This window comes from Sinocyclocheilus anshuiensis, unplaced genomic scaffold (genome assembly GCF_001515605.1).
Source record: "Sinocyclocheilus anshuiensis isolate Anshui unplaced genomic scaffold, SAMN03320099.WGS_v1.1 scaffold1184, whole genome shotgun sequence".
Lineage (NCBI taxonomy): Eukaryota > Metazoa > Chordata > Actinopteri > Cypriniformes > Cyprinidae > Sinocyclocheilus > Sinocyclocheilus anshuiensis.
In genome coordinates, this window is record NW_015547647.1 from 881,733 (window position 1) to 897,286 (window position 15,554).

General features: G+C 34.7%; 1 protein-coding gene across 1 annotated transcript in view; it reads right to left on the minus strand.

The window, feature by feature from the left end:
- LOC107701923 (tyrosine-protein phosphatase non-receptor type 13-like) overlaps positions 1-15,554 on the minus strand; it is an 84,115-nt gene that overhangs the window by 45,174 nt on the left and 23,387 nt on the right. Inside the window, exons 3-7 of the mRNA XM_016504077.1 lie at positions 15,212-15,387; positions 14,621-14,686; positions 13,270-13,455; positions 10,984-11,077; positions 8,323-8,883 (exon numbers count right to left, since the gene is read on the minus strand). Of these exons, the coding sequence (XP_016359563.1) occupies positions 8,323-8,883; positions 10,984-11,077; positions 13,270-13,455; positions 14,621-14,686; positions 15,212-15,387 (1,083 nt within the window). The remainder of the gene's footprint in view (positions 1-8,322; positions 8,884-10,983; positions 11,078-13,269; positions 13,456-14,620; positions 14,687-15,211; positions 15,388-15,554) is intronic.

Genomic DNA, 15,554 nt, shown 5'->3' on the forward strand with positions numbered 1-15,554 from the left:
TGTCTCACACACACACACACACACACACACACACACACACACGGTCTCTCCATACAACACTCAAACAGGGGCAAAGTTTGTTTTTTAAATGCGTGATTTTTACAGTACGTACTTCTGCTATTCCCCGCTCTGTGAAGTAATGTGAGGGAGGAAACTAGTTGACGTTAGATAGTTAATTAGCCATGTTATCTGCCTCGGTAGCAAGCCAAATAGTATTTATTTAAACACTGAAACAAACGGCGGGTGGGTCTCTGTCTTGATCGGGGGTGAAAGAGGGAGAAAACCGAAGATGACACCGATATATAGTTCATGTTCGACTTGGAAGTATTTATGTAGCGATCGGCGCTAAAACGTCATCTGTATGGAACATCGTTGTGTACGGAACATGGTTAGTCTACGTTACACAAAAAATTCCCATACGACAGACTTCGTCTTTTTCGACGGGGGAAAAAGTTCCAGGGATTCATCTCCTTCGGCCATCCAACACACAGGTGACTCCGCTCGCACCAACCAGAGGGGGAGGGGTCGTGTGACTCGCTACGCTCTTCACTGCACACAACTGAGGGGGTCCTGCACTTTCCGTCTTTGACGACACATAAAAAACTGCGCATACCGCAGGAACAGTATAACGGAAAATTGTAGTGGTTTTGAAACCGTGACTTTTCCAAACCGCGGTATACCTTGAAACGGTTATCGTCCCATGCCTAATTGTGCCTTTAAATATTACGTGTGTGTGTGTGTGTATATATATATATATATATATATATATAATTGAATTATAGTATAGTAATATATAATAAAATATATATTTGACTTTTGATTTCTGAAATTAATAGCAGTTTTCATTGCTATTCATTTTAAATTGTTTCTTAAATTAGTTTGTTCGATTAAATTATTTATGTTAGGTTGGTCTAACATCTTCCCCTTAAGAAATACTATAGTGCCTATCTGTTTGTTCTCAGTCAATTTATTCCCCAGTTTGCATTTCCAAACCAAGCTCAGGTAGGAAAATCTGAAACACTGACTCAGCTTTACTCGGTGATGTAATGCACGTACACATACACTATCTAAACTACGACTGAAGCTTGACAACATACCCCGTGTGTGGTGCATTATCTCTGTGCACTATTTAACAAGTCTGTCAGAACCAGAAAATCGAGTCCATGCACTTCAATTACTCAATGCTACATATTTAGCATTAACAGAATTCCTGAAGGATTTCTCAAGCCAGGAGTTTCGGAAAGACAAGAATACACAAGAACAATGAAGCTTTCGTCTCATGCTCGACTGACTGCTCTCCTCAGTAAACAATTAGTTCAACCTCGAGTGAAACTTCTAAACAATGACAATTATGTAAAGCAATCAAACAGTTCCAAGTAAAGACACTGGTGCAAATGCAACCACTCGTCTTTCTCTGAAACCGCCTTGAAATGTTGAAAGATGCTTAAACAGTTGGATAAATTCAGTGAACCAACCAGTCCCACTGACTTGAATGAAACCACATGCTCATGGAGGAAATACAGACAAATAAACAGAAAAACTAAAATAAAAAAGGAAATAAAGCCTAATAAATATAAATGTAAATTATAAATATAAATAATAGCAATAACAATAAAATAAATACATTTTGTTATTATATATTTGTTATTACATATTTACTTATTTATTTTGTTATTATTTATAAGGTAAATATTATTAGTAATTTCCATTATTCCCTAAATTATATTGTATATTGTAGTCATTTTTGTACAATAATTTTTTAACAGTACAACGTATATTAATATTATGCATACTTTATAATTAGTGCATCACAATGCAAAAAGAAAACAAAAAACTCTTATAAAATAATCCTAAAACAAGCTGAAATCAATTTAAAATAATCACTTCCTTTTTTGATATAACACATAACTTAGCCATGTTCTTTTATCAGATTTACTCTGCAATGCTTGTCTACAAAAAACCCAGGGAGGAGGACCTGGCACCCCTTGGAAGGGTTGTTAAAAACCACTGTAGGAACACAAACCAAGACACATACTAAACAAAACACAAAAACAGACACGCATACACATTCTACTCTGACTACAATGGAAAACGCTGCCCACACAGTGCAGTTATCAGAGGCCGGTGAGAGTGAGTCACTCAACACAAACACACAGCGTATCACCAGAGCGGCCCATGACAACATCCGCAGCACTGGAGGTATGACAGCACATCTGCTAAAAGCCTCTGAAGGCAAGGAGCTGTCGCCTTAACTCCCTCGAGTGTGTGCTTTCTCTCAGCTCATAATGTATTTTACAATTCTTTTTGTAGAGCAAAAATCTGTGAAATGGACTTTCATGCCACTTTGCACTTCTGTTACCAACCTAACAGAAGAAAGAAGCCAACCAAACACACCCAAGCAGAAAAAACTAATTCATAAGAAAATATCATAAGAAGATAACTAACACAAAAGAAGATATTTTGAAGAATGTTGGTAACCAAAAAGTTGCTGGTAGCCAGTGATTTTATATAGTATTTTTTTACCATACTATGGAAGTCAATGGCTACCAGCAACTGTTTGGTTACCAACATTCTTCAAAATATCTTCTTTTGTGTTCAACAGAAGAAAAGAAACTCATGAGGGCGAATAAATGATGACAACATTTTCATTTTTGGGTAAACTACCCCTTTAATGTTGAACAGTATATCTATTGCTCTATTATTTGAATGAATAGATTATTTATAGAATGTTCAATTTAAAGATTATGTCATCTTACATAAACTTTACAATTTCAAGTTTAAGCCAGATTTCTTTAAGTGTCTCTCACATTAACTGCGTCTTATGACTCTTGATGTATAATTAAAAGAGTCTCTCTCAACAGATATGTCCAAAATGACACACACACTGGTAAACAGTAGATAAGTAGAACTCTCTAAATCTGATCTCAGGAGAAAGCTCAACTCCTCCGAGAGCTGTAGATATGCATGGTGTTGGATAGATAAGATCTGATCAGATCCTCGCTGTGAAACTACAAGTAGATAAGATCATGACAGGTCACAAAGCAGATGTCTTAACACAGAAGAAATGCTCCATAGCAGGAACACCTGTGGAATGAAGAAGTGGTGGAGTTTTACGTGTGATCTGGGAAGTGTCTCCACATCTCAGAGTTTCCTGACGCTCTAGTTGAGTGTGGGAGAAGTCTTTGAAAAGCTTTTAAATCCAAATGACCTTTGACCTGCAGGGTGAGAGATCTCCCATAAAGTGTAATCCACACAGATGGACTGAGCTTTAACATGAAATAATCTCTTTCCGCTCTCATCCCTCTCTCTTATTATCAGGATATGCAGTGACAATCGGACCCAAAAGATCCTGAGTAATTCTACTCACAAATGTCTCCTATAAAGCACAACAAAGCAGACCAAACACACGAGACCTGACCGCAAGTAATGGACAGTTTCTCAAGGGAAAGGCACATGTCTTCAATTACTGTCTGTAGGGTCAGCAAACTCCAAAACAGCCGATGCACCTTGACTTTAAAAAATATATATGTGTTTAGAGCAGAGTTCCCTGAATGAGAAACAAACAGCAGAGGAGTCGAGATAGAAGTGCAAATCTGAATCAAATAAAAATCACATAAGAACGCATAATTCATATAATAATAAAAAATTAATTATTCATGAAATTCATTATTCTATAGATGAGTGACTCTAATTAAAACATGTCAGTCATATTTAACTTTACATTAAAAAAGAACAATATTACATAATTAAGGTTTTTGCTACATGCTAAAAATACTGAAAATAAAATAAGTAAAAAAAATACGGAAATTTACCAAAAATTGTGAAAAAATAAAATATTGAAATTTGCACCATGATTTTACCTAAAACATGTCAGTCATATTTAACTTAAAATTTAAAAAAGAACAATATTACGTAATTAAAGTTTTTGCTACATGCTAAAAATACTGAAAATAAAATAAGTAAAAAAAATATGGAAATTTGCCAAAAATTGTGAAAAAATAAAATATTGAAATTTGCACCATGATTTTACCTAAAACATGTCAGTCATATTTAACTTAAAATTTAAAAAAGAACAATATTACTAATTAAGGTTTTTGCTACATGCTAAAAATACTGAAAATAAAATAAGTAAAAAAAAAACGGAAATTTGCCAAAAATTGTGAAAAAATAAAATATTGAAATTTGCACCATGATTTTACCTAAAATATGTCAGTCATATTTAACTTAAAATTTAAAAAAGAACAATATTACGTAATTAAAGTTTTTGCTACATGCTAAAAATACTGAAAATAAAATAAGTGAAAAAAAAAAAATGCAAATTTGCACCATGATTCTAATTAAAACATGTCAGTCATATTTAACCTTAAATTAAAAAAGTTTAATTAAAAATTAAAATATTTCATAATTGAAGTTTTTGCCACGTGCCAAAAATTGTGAAAAAATAAATAAATATTGAAATTTGCACCATGATTTTACCTAAAACATGTCAGTCATATTTATGACTAATTAAAAAAGAACAATTAAATTAATTAAAAAAGAACAATATTACATAATTAAGTTTTTGCTACATGGCAAAAATTCAGAATAAAATAAAATAAGGATATTTGCACCATGATTCTGTGAATATTTTGTTCAAATTCATAATTGAGAGAAACAAAAATTACAAGAAAAAACAAGGGAAGCAAACAATAAATAAAATAAAATCGGGATCAGATGATGTGTGACGTGTGAATGAGAATCTTGTTCATGTGAATTCATAATTGAGAGAAACAAAAACTACAAAAAGCAAACAAACAAATATAAAATCTGGATCAGATGATTCAATGAGAATCTTGTTCTGATTCATAATTGAGAGACAAACAAACAAATAACCAGATGACCAACATAATTCAATGAGAAACTTGTTCAAATTCACAAGGCATGGTTTCTAAAGTTAAACATTTGAGAGTGAAATTAAAGCTAGTGCACATATTTAAAACACGCAGGTGACACTGAAATCCAACACGCAGGATTCTTTGGATTTTACAGCATTACAAAGATGACAACTTCATATCAAACAGAAACGACAGAAAGAATGCAAAGCACAGCACTGGATGATGGATTTTACACTACGGACCCTGAGAAAGAAAGCGATAAAGATGCACACTACAGAAGTGAGGAACACACCATAAAGAACAGGCTCCAAACAGCACATTTCTGTGCCTCAACAAATGATCTGTGCTCCATTACATTAATTCACAGCAAATGAAGGCAAAACAATCAAAATATGTGCTCTTTGCCATCATGCTTTGAGGGCTCTGCTCTAATGGGGCTGGACATTCCTTCTCTTCAGGATTGTGGGTAATGTGGCCCATTATTGTCAGGAAAATGAGTCTGGCTCATGTTTACACAAGCGGACGGACAGACGGCTCGATAAACACAATCTTGTTTTCCCTCACAAGAGCAATATGATGGCACAGATTCATCTTACAATTCACTTTAGAGAACATATTATTGAAAACAGGATTTGTCCTGCTTTTTTGTAGCAAAAGAGCTCAGTATAACTGAATCTAAGCTGCAAAAACCTAAAAATGTCACTGTCATTACATCATAACTACCTTCACATATGACTGCGTAATAAACAAAACACTGAAGTTAGCCAACCAGGTCATTTACATAAGTGCAGTAGCAAAAAGTTTGTTTAATTCTGATTCTTACAGCAGATGGAAAGCACTTGTGAAAAACTAAATTGATGAATTTAGAAGTGTGTGTGTGTGTGTGTGTGTGTGTGTGTGTGTGTGTGTGTGTGTGTGTGTGTATAATTAGTATTAAAATAATTATACTTAATTTTTTTTATAATTACTAAATTAGCATATTTTCTAAAATAAAATACATTATTTTTTATTAAAAATAAAATCCAAAGTATTTGTTAAAAGAACAGCAATACAGTTATTAAAATAAAAATAATTTTTAAATATGGTCTTTTATTAAAATATAATATTTATATTAAAATAAATTATGAAATTATGAAAATACAATTATTTAAATTTTTATTACATTATTAAAATATTTATTCAATTATTAAAATAAAACAATTATTTAGATAATTATTGAATAAGTTCTTAAAATATCAAAAAAATATAAAAATGTATTTTAAAAAACACTAATTACTAAAATAAAAATGATTTAGATATGTTTTTAAATAATGACTTACAAAAATAAAATAAAATACAATTATTAAAATAAAATTTAGATAACACAATTTTGCATAACATCTTAAAGTAAAATAAAAAAATACAATTATTAAAATAAAATAATTATTTACATAATTCTTAAATAAGGTATTTTCATAAAATAAAATAATAAGAAAACACATTTACATCATCCCCAACATTGCAAAGTCAGCTACTTTTTATTAGCTTGCAATGAACTTTTTCAAAAGGGTAGCTTGACTGATGTTTAACTACTTTAAATGAGCTTCCCCAACACTGGGGAGCAGTGGAAAGTTTTGAATGAAAAGCTAGCGGAAAATGGTGAGAGAGACCCAGAGAGAAGGAATGACTGAAAGAGAGAGAGTAAAAAGCTTGCATAGGTATGTGAGCATTGAAGGCCTAGAATTATACATCTCTCTAATTATTTCCAGGAATCTGGAGCCCTCAGCCAGTCTGAGTCATAAAGAACCTGGCAACACGCCGCACGCGCAAAAGCCACGCACAACCCATTCATAACCCTGCATTCACTCCCACCACACAAAGACACCTCAGCTCTGCGTGCTGCCAGATGCGTGACTTCTACTACACAGGAACTCAAAGCATAAGAAGAGCCCGAAGTTCATTTGAAACACACACAATTCATGGTTGCTGCTGTATCTTCTGGTGGTTTTAACCACTGTTAACCAGCCTGGTTAAATCTGTCACATCAACTTAGATTTAGCTTTTGGCTTGAAGCTTGTAGAATTAAACACTTACTGCCATATGACTGAAACTGGTACAATTAGTTCAATTAGTAACTTCTCATGATGTCACCACTATGCCATGTTAAGTTTCATTGAGCAACACAGGGTTAAATGTTTCGCTGCAACCTTTTGATTACACCAATTAGAATTACATCAGAGCTAGTCTCCGTCAGACAGTCCATTCACTGATCTGATTCATGCTGCCCAAAAATGGCTGAAATCCCCAGTTCCATTCTGACAACTAGCTTTGCACAACTCACAACAAACAAAGTCTTGTTGATAGAATGAGCTTGAGGAACAACTAATCCTCTGATCACAAAATCTCTAAAACGTTTCTGCAAATTTACAGAACCACAGACATTATTTGTATTTTCCACAATGCGTTTTTTTTTTCTCCATAATGGAGTGATTCTCACAAAGCCTGACAAGAAATGATTGGGTCATATTTAACCTCAAGATCATAAGAAATAAATATAGAAATATATGAATATTTTGCATATAGAAAATGAAGCATACTTGTCTGTAAGTTTTTTTTTTTATGCTTTTGTAAAAAGTATTTTATGCTCTCAAAGCCTGCCTTTATTTGATCAAAACACAGTAACAGTGTGAAATATTATTACAATTAAAATTTTATAATATATATTAAAATGTACAATCCTTCAGAAATCATTCTGATATACTGTATTTATTTCCGCTCAAGAAATATTTCAATGTTGAAAACAGTCGTGCTGCTTAATATTTTTGTGGAAACAGTAATATATTTTCAATTTTCTTAAAAAAAAAAAAAAAATCCTCCCTCAGTTATAAGCAATATTTGTCTACAGTATTATACTTATAATAGAAATCTAGAGATATGAAAGTCATATTTTTGGTCAAGTACTTACTTTATTTTTCCATACAAAATGTGCATTATTTGAGCTGTAAAGTTAACTTGATGCAGTTTTACTGAGCTGGAGACAGACTCGTTTCATCTCATGATGCTGCAAGTAAAAGTGATGCTGTGCTTGTCTGTCACAAGTATGCAAGGAATAAACAGCACCCATTTTAAATAAACCAATTCTCATGTGGATATGGCCACTAAAATATCTATAGCTGATAAATGTTCTCATTTCACCTGTCAAAATATGCTAAAATATTTTTTGGACTGCAGGATGAAAGCATCATGACTACTATTCATTTTACACTAACACTAAATGTGTGGAAAAGCACTGATTTGATTTACTGTCTATACATACCATTTCTTCCCTCTGTCTCTTCTTGTCCTCGAATTGGATGCGTAGTTGCAGCTCTTCTAGAGCAGACACCGGCCCTCCAGGACCGAGTTTGGGCAGCCCTGTAATACAACATCACCTCCGAGAACATACAAGTAACTCAGTATCAGTACTCACCATCCATGGCCTGTTTGAGCGCTTGCAGTTTCTTATGCTTCTTTCTGATGCGGTCGTAAGCGCTGTTGAACGCTGAGCCGACGGACTGACTCGAATGGTGATGGGCCTTCCTGACATCTAGGCTCCCAAAGTCCACGTAGCGAGAGTCCCCGGACTTGGAAGACGACTTGTGTCGACCGGCCGAGCGTGTGCTCAGAGCGCTGCTGCCCCTGCGGGCGTCTTCCAGGGCCCCAAAGCGGAGCATGTCCGGGTCAAGGCAGGCCAGGTCTGCTGAGGAGGCCCAGCTTTTGTTTCTCTGATGGGGGTGTGAACGCTGGTTCACCTCCATGGGTCGGCCGCGCTGCTGCAGTTGTTGTTGTTGGCGCTGCTGGTACAGTTCGGCAGAGGATTCGGACCCAGCGTGGTACTCTGAAGGGGGGTACTGACTGAGACCCTCGTCCGCTCTGACAAGGTCCTGGATGGGAAGAGAGCCCATAGAGCGACTGAGTCCACGGTTCAGGTTGGCCTGCTCCTGGGTTCGGGCTCTATAACGCTCCAGCACACGATGGGCGGCACTACGGCCTAATTGGGTGAAGAAGAAAAAAACATACAAAAAAGGGTTAAATATCAAGAACTTGCATTAGTATAAAGATGCATGATCCATGTTCAGGAATTTGGTGATCAGGCAACATTTCTTATTATTAATGTTGAAAACAGCTGCACTGCTTAATATTTTTGTGAATCCATAATATTTTTTTCAGGATTCAGAAAAATGTTTTGAAAATGTAAATCTTTTGTAATATTATAATTGTCTTTACTGTCACTTTTGATCAATTTAATGCATTCTTGCAGGAAAAATAGTATCTATTTATTGATACATTAATTAAAAGTATCTCACTGACCCCAAACTTTTAAACAGTAATGTAGGGGGAAACATTTTGTTTTGTACTGTTACAATATTTTCAAGCATATTTTACGCCCTTACTCTTTTTTTTTTTTTACTGTTGGGTGTTCAGGAATTTTATTTCTATTTCCATTACTTTTAATAATGGTTCTTAAAGAATAATGATGTCATACAGTTATTTTTATACCTAAAATCAGCATAAAAGAAGTATAAAAATATTAAACATATAAATACAATTAAAATAAACTAATTAAAAAAATATATATATTGTTCTTAACATTACGCTAAAGACGAATGAAGGAAAAATTTGCTTAATTAATAATGTCAATTGGCTTTATTTTGTTTATGCAAAATATATTTTTTATGAAGCATGACTGGAACATTTTTATTTGGCTCGTTTCGTAAGATTCACCCGTCGTTTATTATTGTGCTATCAACTATTGGTCATTTTACATGTCTGAAAACAGGTGGTTCTTGGCCATAATAATCTACAATGTCCAGACTTGCGACAGTGAAAAATTTGGCTATATAGGACTACAACTTAATTGGTAATTGGTAAATAATATAATATAAAAAATATATACAAGATATTAAATATAATATAAATAATTAAATATAAATACAAAATAATAAATACAAATAATTTACTCATACTGAAGCTTTTTATTTATTACTCTCTTTTTTTTGGGTCTTTTTGTCACTTTTGTTTTTTTTAAACAGCATGGATAAAAGATCAGAAGAAGATTATCCCCTGCATAAACATTATGGCATGTTGCGACAACAGTTATGCTAATTAAGAACCATATAGTTGTTTATTTGCAGTGTCTGTTTTGTTGAAGCACATGATTCGCTCATGTACGGTGCAAACATGCTAAACATTACCTAAAAATAAGGCAGAAAATTACCATTAAAGGGGTCATATGATGCGATTTCAATTTTTCCTTTCTCTTTGGAGTGTTACAAGCTCTTGGTGCATAAAGAAGATCTGTAAAGTTGCAAAGACTAAATATACACATACATACATACATACATACACCCACACTTTGCTGTATACAATAAGCAGTATGCTAGTATTTTTTAAAACATAGCATAAACAATCTGCACATTGTGACAATATCATAAAATGGGAAAACAAATTTCCCCAGAACCACTATTTATCTAAAAATAAAATAAATAAATATCACAAAATTCCCCAGAACTTTCTATCTGCAATCTTGAGATTATCTGGAAAGCTCAGCACCACTCTTTAGTTTCAGATTGGCACTTCTAGAGCTGGTGGTGTTCTGGCTTGTCTCTTGTGGCAGGGAGGATCTTTTATCCTTCAGTTCTGATAAGCAGCAGCTCCTGAGGGGCCAAAGCCACGTCATGTCAGAACCAAGCCCTGCTCTGTTTACATTCTGAATCACTTCCTCTTAACTTGATAAATGTTGAGTGATGAGTCAGCATGAAGCGCAGCACTTCACAGAATTGAAACAATCAGTCAGAGATTATAACAAAGCGAAGAAATCGTAAGCTGTGATTACAATCAAAATATCATCATTTATTAACAGCAACTCCAAACGTGTGGTTGACGCAAAAGACGACTGGAAGATCAGGAGTGTGAGCGTGTACTGACATGCCTGTGTGTTTGCGTGTGCATGTGTGTGTGGGTGAAAGCAAGATAGAAGTAGAAAGCAAATGCTTACATGTTTAATAACGGAGGGATGAAACCCCATCTTCATTTTCTTATATAATAAGCAAAAGATGCCTATTTACATAAGGCATCTGGTGTGTATTACCTGCTGGAAGGCCTTTTCCTCGCAGCCGTTCACGAATCTCTTTGCTTCTCTCTGGAAGTGACTCCCTTTCACTTTGAGACAACAGACCGTCCAGCTAAACAAACACATGCACAAAAATGAGAAATCAATCATTCTCTTTTTATCAAAGAACAAGATTAAAAGAAAGCAAAATATACTGAATTGTTTTCTCTTGTGAAATAGATTATCATTTAAACACACACTGCCACTCGAAAGTTTAGGGTCAGTAAGATTTTTATTTATTTTTTTATTTTTTTAAAGAATGCAATACTACTTTTATTCCTTTATCATTTTTATGATTTATGATAATGATTTATATTTCAAATAAATGCTTCTATTTGCTATTTGCTTTTATTTCAATAATGTTCTTTTGAACTTTCTATTCAAAGAATAATTAAAAAAAATGTATCCATTTCCACAAAAATATTAAGCATACAACTATTTTCAACATTGATAATAATCTGAAATGTTTCTTGAGCAGCAAATCAGCACATTAAAATAATTTCCTAATAGAAGGATCACGTGACACTGAAGACTGGAGTAATGATGCTGAAAATTCAGCTTTGCATCACAGGAATAAATTACATTTTAAAATATATTAAAAAAGAAAACAGTTATTCTAAATTTTCTATTATTACTGTTTTACTGTTTACTATTTATTTTTGCTCAAATAAATGCAGCCTTAATGAGCATAAGAGACTACTTTCAAAAACATTAAAAATTCTTACAGATCCTAAACTTTTGAATGGTAGTTTACTTTATGAAATTTTCTCTACAAGGCACCCAGATTGTATAAGCTGCAAAAAATAAGATCAATTTTAAATAATAATAATAATAATAATAATAATAATAATAATAATTATTATTATTATTATTATTATTATTATATAATGGAAAGATGGGGGAAAATTAAAACAGGCTACAAACTTTGGGGGAAAAATTAAATGGAGTGTTGAGGGCAAATGGATTTCATATCCTTAGAGGACTTGAAGAAAGCTTGGTCTAGACTGTTAAACCAAGTCGAAACATATTTTGAATAAAGTTTTTGCCTAAATCAGGTTTGCTGGAGGAAGAAAAACCAAACATAATGGAAGACTTGGGAAAATCTCAGGAGGGCTGCTCACAGGAAGAACAAACCCAAGCAGCCACTCACAAGATTAATCAACAGGAAGGCAGGCTTGTTTTCTCACATTATGACCCCGATGCGTGGCCAGATACAACAGCATGAAAACCAAACGCCCTACAGAACACACAGTAAAAAATAAATAAATAAAACCCTGGGAAATATCTATTACTGATCGATGCCATGCCTCAGTTACATAACCGTCCGGTCGTGTTTGTGCTGCAGCACCGCTGAAAACACTGGCAAGAATTGGTCATATTTTCCAAAATGAAACACTCTGGTTTTGGTTTGTGGTGATGTGCTTGTCTAGATTCGATTCAAACTCTTGTCTATGCACAGAGAGAGGACGAGAAGGAGTGAGAGACAGACAGAAGATAGATGGAGAGCGAAAGCAATGAGGGAGTTGGAAAGTTGGGAGAGGAACAGAGAAGAAGGGGAGAGAAAAGATGACAAGAAAGGAGAAAAAAAGTTCTTTGTTTGGCACATCATTAAACTATAAAGCATATGAAGTCTGAAATCAACAGGAATTAGGAGACAGCATTCCTACTGGATCACTTAAACAATTGAAAAAGGCACACAGTGCAGAAAATAAGACCAGAAACACATCTGTTCCTAGCAATATGCTCTTTCTGTATCGCTGTGCAATTAAACTACTGGGGAGTGTGCAGCTGAGGAACAGGATGTGACAACAAACACGAGAAAGACTGTTAACTACCTTTTTAATTGAAAGCCGTTTTATAGGGCTGGACTGAGCAGGCAATTCAGGTAATAGGAACAGTATGTTCACACATATTGTTAGTGCTGAATCATTAGTGCTTTGTGATCAACCAGGAATAAAAAGGGTGGGGACTGAGAACTGGATATGGAGTAAAGCAAATAAATAAATAAATAAAGTATAATATATAAAACAGGCTTTAAAACTTTAAGTAAAATACTGTGCTGCAACAGAAAACAATAACATATACTGTATTCTTAAACTCTTAGGTTTGAATCATTCTAACAACTCACTCATTCGCTGAAATAATCAAAGTGGTTCTTTATTTAGTTGCTGAACCTTAAGTCATGACTTCTTAAATTCATAACTTGAAATGAACCGAAAATGGTTGAAACATTAACAAAATGTTGAAAGAAATATATAGATGTACCTGCGAGAGACTGCCAAGAACGAGTCTCACCAGCCTCCTGACGTAAGAAAACGAAGGGTCACAGTTGGAGTTACGGATGTGAGCGCCGCAGGTGTCCAGAACCGAGCGTACGGACAGTCGGGTGAGCGTGGAATCATCACACATGTTGAGCAGGACGCGGTTCAGATGCTCTCCAAGTTTCATTGGCTAAAACACACATGTAGAGCTCAGTGAAAAGATAGTTTGCTGATAGAAAAGAAGTTGCTGAATCGTCTAGAATCTTTATTCGCCACAAGTCCTGGGCCGTATTCAGGGCCGGATTTACCTCTTTTCGTGACATAGGCAAAACAAATTTTTGGGCCCCCCTTCCCTATTAATATAATAGGCCTAATATTACCACCCAAGCAAACAAAAATATTTCTTAATCAGTGAAACCGTTACAGTATTTTCTATCGCAATAAGCGCTTGCGTCCAGTCAATAAAAATCGAATGTAGTTCTTCATTTGTTTGAGAACTGAGAAAGACCATTCCATTAATAGGCGCGGCGACGTGGCCACATAACCACTTCGGGAGTGCATTATTTCTCTAATAATTTTAACGGCCTGGAGTCACAATCACTCATCAATTGTTCAGATGATTTGTTTCAAGATATTTAACATGTTTCTGTCCTGAAATCCTGGGTTTCAAGATATTTAACATGTTTCTGTCCTGAAATCTTGTGTGTGTTGAACTAGCTAATTTTAATCACCTCATCCCAAACCTTCCGTAGCTAATAACGGAGGCTTTGACAAACATTGATATGCAGGTTAACGCAGTTATCAGAGAGAGAGAGAGAGGGAGAGAGATTAAGCGCGTGTGAATACTTGCGTTTGTGTGTCTCTCAGCAGTATTCAGCAGCAGCGTCTATTAATAGCGAATCTTTAAGTTGAACTGCTTCAAGAACCTCGCTACTGAGAAAGGTCATGTAGCTTTTCAGCTGCGAAACTATTTTATTGATAAATTGGCGGGGCAGTGCTGACAACAAGTTTCTGGTCGTGTCTCCGCATGTGTGCGCGAGTACGTGTCTGTACTGTGTGTGTGTCTGTGAGAGAGAACGGGAGAAAGACGTATTAATTTATTTACCCAATTTAACATGATGTTGCAATGGTCCAGAAGAATAAAACAGTGGAGACTCGATTCTTACTTGATTAATATAGATAGTAGGGCTGTACGATAAATCGCATGCGATATTTAACGTGCAGCCCTAATAGATAGAGTTTTTCATGTTTCTAAGCTAGCAATGTGATACTCTATAAAAAAGTAGAAAATACATAGTACAACTGGGTTAAAATATCAATTTAATTTGATTTTAACCATGTCTAGGAGGACTCACCTGGCTCTGAGGAATCTCATAGTCTGCACCCCAAAACAACGTCATGCCAAGTGAATACATGTGCATCTAGAAATTAAAAAGGAAACAGAAATGTGACAATGAAACATTTTAGCCCATGTTAACAGCCTCATTCTGACATTTTCACACACAAACAAGCTTGTGTTGTCAGAAGCATTTGTCAGCCAGTAGTATGTTTTAGGCTTTAATCAGCATCAAACTTTATAGATAGCACATCTGCATAGTTTTGTGTTTCTTCCCTGTCTAGTTCTTCTGTCTGTTCATCCTGCTAAAGAATAGCTTTTGGAACAAAATATCCAAGAGTCTGCCAAAGAATGCACAAGTCTCCCTCTGAGAAAGTCATGTTTACACAGAAGCATTCAAGCGTACTGTCAAAATGTTTTAGGAGAAAATATATTCATGTAAAATATAAAAGAAATGGTTGTGCAATAGAACCAAAGTCGTTTTTCTCACTTTTTGTCGACAGTGAAAAACAAAATAGTTTTAACTGAACAGAAGTCATGGGGGGGGAAACGAGATTTTTAAAAAGGAAACAAGAAGCCAAACAAAAGTCTTTCAAAATCCATAAGGTACCTTTTCCATATCAGAAAGTGAGGAGAGGTTGAGGCCCTCCAGCACCTCTGGAGGAGTGAAAGCCCGCAGATCCTTCTGTGTGACATTTTCATCCGTGAAAGAGATGTTTCCGGAAGGCATGAGCAGCAGCGACCATGGAGAGATGATAAACCCCAACACAGACGGATCTGTCGAACCTGAGGAAAAACAAACATGCAGAATATTACCACAAACTGCAATTCTTAGGACACAGCCTGAATCTTTATCAAATTCTTAAAAATAAAATAAAACAAAACAAAACAAAACAAAACAAAACAAAAAATTAAATTAAATAAAATTAAATTAAATAAAATTAAATTAAATA